Source organism: Zingiber officinale, chromosome 6A (assembly GCF_018446385.1).
Source record: "Zingiber officinale cultivar Zhangliang chromosome 6A, Zo_v1.1, whole genome shotgun sequence".
Lineage (NCBI taxonomy): Eukaryota > Viridiplantae > Streptophyta > Magnoliopsida > Zingiberales > Zingiberaceae > Zingiber > Zingiber officinale.
Window position 1 is genome coordinate 98,547,007 of NC_055997.1, and position 3,085 is coordinate 98,550,091.

Genomic DNA, 3,085 nt, shown 5'->3' on the forward strand with positions numbered 1-3,085 from the left:
CCTCCATTACTTATTTTGATTTCTCCGGATGTGTTAAAATATAATAAAAAAGAATCCGATGTAAACTCTAATGTGGATCTTATATGAATTCATATAAGGTCCACATTGGTATCAAGCCCAATGTGGATCCACATTAGGGTGTAAAATTAATTCTTCCTTATCACACTTTAATACATCTAGAAAAATCAAAATAAGTAATAAAGAATATTGTTGGACTTCTTATCGTCTCAATAATACACATAACCTGAAATGAATTCAATCAAACAAGCTTAGATCTATTAATGAATTTCGATCAAAATCCACTTATCGACCTAAATAGGTCCAATTTGATCCATTTTAGATTTTATAAATTTTTGAGGTTATAAAAATTCCAACTATACTCTCTATTATTTATTTCAATTTATTTAGATGTATTAAAATATTATAAAAAATCAACTTTAAATCCTAATATAAACATGATGTAAACATATTAGGTCCCACGTAAATCTGATATGAATATTTATGTATAACATAAATCTGATATGAATATTATGTATGCATGTAAAAAAAATTAAAACAATAAAGAGAAAGAGAAAAAAAAAAATCAGATTTGGCGAGTGGGATAAAATGAAAAGAGCATCTAATTACATGTTTCCTTTGTTAAATGTCAAAATAATATCCGTCGTTTGATCAATTTGAAAATTTAAGTGCACCTTTGGTAAATAAGTTAAACATGCAAAACTTTATATGCTTTTTTATTCTAATTTTACTTCACATCAACCCTAACTAAACACATATAAAAATATTAATAAATGTATATATTTATACATACCTGCTTCTCTTCTGTCTCTCAGATTATAGCTACATACGAAATGAAGAACATGATCGATAATGAGCAGTGATTCAAATATTTGTTTCTGAATAATCAAAATATTATTGAGTAATAATTGTTTTGAGTTGATTTCATAAACATGGAGAAGCAAGAATCAGGTAGATCCCGGGAATCCCGTAAATTGTGCCTTCAATCTCGGGAACAAAAAGACACACTTCCCTAAATGTCAAAAAGACACAAAATAATGAATGGTGTCCAGATCGAATGATGAGCAGAAAGATCATGAAATTAATTTGAGAAAAAGAAATTATTAATCCGAAGATTGAAGAAGATGAAGATGATGATCTGCTACGTACGTGCTCAAGGAGCGTGTTGATTGGAGAAGCATTGGGTGGCGGCCATGAATGCGCTCAGCGGGGTCGGGTAGGGGTCGAGAAGGCGGTCGCCGGTAGTTGTGATGGGAGGGGTGTTGATGGTTTGATCGCCGGCGCCGGAGATGGAGGCGCCGGTAAGGTACTCTGGTGGGTCAGCTTCGGCGGCGGGGCCGTGGTCGTAGAGCAGGCCCTTGAAGACGTGACCGCCGATGCTGACCGCCGCATGGTAGGCGTACGCGTCGTCGGGTTCGTCCACGTGGCTGACCCGCACGCAGCGGAACACCGCCGGCGCGCTCACCTCCGCCGGGAAGCTCTCCGGCTCGCCTGCATCGAGATGTTTGATTAGAGTGGAGGACAAAAGTTGGTCGGGAAAATGGTGGCGTGAAATAGTAGAAAAATTGTAGTACCAACCGAACGTGGTGGTTGCCAGGGCGGCGGCGGCGGCGGCGGCGGAGACCTCGCGGGGCCGCTTGAAAGTCTCCGCGCCGCCCTCGCTGCTAGCGGAGGCGCCGCGCTGCTGCCGGGCATCGGCCTGTGCGGCGGCTGCGACTAGCTGCTGCTGGCGCTCCCGACGCTTCGCGGCGGAGACCCAGGTGCTCTTGACGTGGGTGGGGCAGGGGAAGCCGCGGCTCTTGCAGCAGGTGCGGCACCGGAGGTGGACGCAGTCCTTCTTCGCCTGGTTACCGCAGTCCTGGCAGCTCATCCCGCCGCCCACCAGGCCACCACGCGTCACCCGCGGCTGCTGCGCCGCCCCGTCGTCAGAGAACCCTACCGCACCGGAGTAAAACTGCTGGCGATGCTGCTCCTTCTGCCACAGCTCGAATCCGCGCGCAGCGCCGTACTCGCCGCCGCCGCGGCCTCCGCCGGTGTAAAGAAAGAATCCACCCTCAGACGCGCCGCCGCCAGCTCCTGCGCCCCCCCGCGGTGGTTGCCCGCCGCCTCCGAGGAAGAATCCTGCCATATCCCACTACTCCGCCTCAATTATACCTCCTAATCCATCCAACCCTCTCCCTAGCTAATCTCCTCCGATGACCCCAATAGATCAAAAAGCAACGAAGAATGATCTCCACTGCCACCGCCGTAATGTTCTCCGCCTTTTTTCTTCCTGCCACCGCCGCTGCTACTGCAACTCTGCAAGCATGCAGCAGAAGAATTAAGCAGCAGAGGGAGTATGGACCACTCGCCCCTCTCTCTCTCTCTCTCTCTCTCTCTCTATCTATCTTCTCCTGCTCGTTTTGAATTCCGAAACCTGCAGACTCTGCTGCAACGCCGCCATGGAGACGGCTACGGCCGCGACCTCGATCTCGATTCCGCCATTTATTGCGGTCCACCTTCTCCGGTCCCTGTTCATTTAACTTCCATTGCGGAAGAAAGAGAGAGAAAAGTCTCTCTCTCTCACTTGTCTCATCATTGCTACCAGGAGGTAGAAAACGATGGCATGAACAGGGGAATTGAAATTTTCAAAAAGGCAAAAGTCCCCATCGGTCGTCCGACCCAGCGACGACCAGGAGGCGGAGCACGTGGCGGCGATCCGGCCGCGGGTGGGACTGTCCTTTTGGCCGGAAAACCCGGGGCCTTGACGTGACGGAGCCCACTCTTGCCTTCTCCTTCACTTCACGTCGGAGAAGAAGAATACAACGGATAAATTTCATATACTTTTCGCGGCAATTGATCGATCGATCGACCGTTTTGGATTGGATTCGTTTCGGCCTTTTCATCGTGCGCCGCCTGGCGATCGCTTTGTTTACTTGGGCTCGTCGTCTCGAGCCGTGTGCCCTGCATGGTCAGTTTCTGCTGCTGCGCACTTTGCTCGTGTTCCCTCTGCATTTTAGTCAGTGAAAGGGCTCTGCACTTTAAAATTCAGACAAATTATCAAACCGCGGATCGCGTATTATTTGAT

General features: G+C 47.7%; 1 protein-coding gene across 3 annotated transcripts; it reads right to left on the minus strand.

Annotated features, from left to right (window-relative positions):
* Positions 1 to 764: 764 nt before the first annotated feature.
* On the minus strand, positions 765 to 2,800 carry LOC121997096 (protein SHORT INTERNODES-like). 3 transcript variants are annotated; one of them, XR_006116219.1, is made up of 3 exons: positions 1,593 to 2,800; positions 1,168 to 1,509; positions 765 to 1,030 (listed from the first exon to the last, which is right to left on the minus strand). XR_006116219.1 is itself a non-coding variant. In XM_042551343.1 (3 exons), exons 1-2 carry the CDS (start codon positions 2,144 to 2,146, stop codon positions 1,172 to 1,174), a joined length of 888 nt encoding a protein of 295 aa, XP_042407277.1. In that variant the 5' UTR covers positions 2,147 to 2,800; the 3' UTR covers positions 765 to 1,030; positions 1,168 to 1,171. The 3 variants fall into 3 exon arrangements, 2 of the variants coding, with proteins under 2 accessions (XP_042407277.1, XP_042407276.1); XM_042551343.1 differs by having other exon boundaries at positions 1,597 to 2,800; XM_042551342.1 differs by lacking the exon at positions 765 to 1,030 and having other exon boundaries at positions 1,039 to 1,509; positions 1,597 to 2,800.
* Between the last annotated feature and the right edge of the window lie 285 nt (positions 2,801 to 3,085).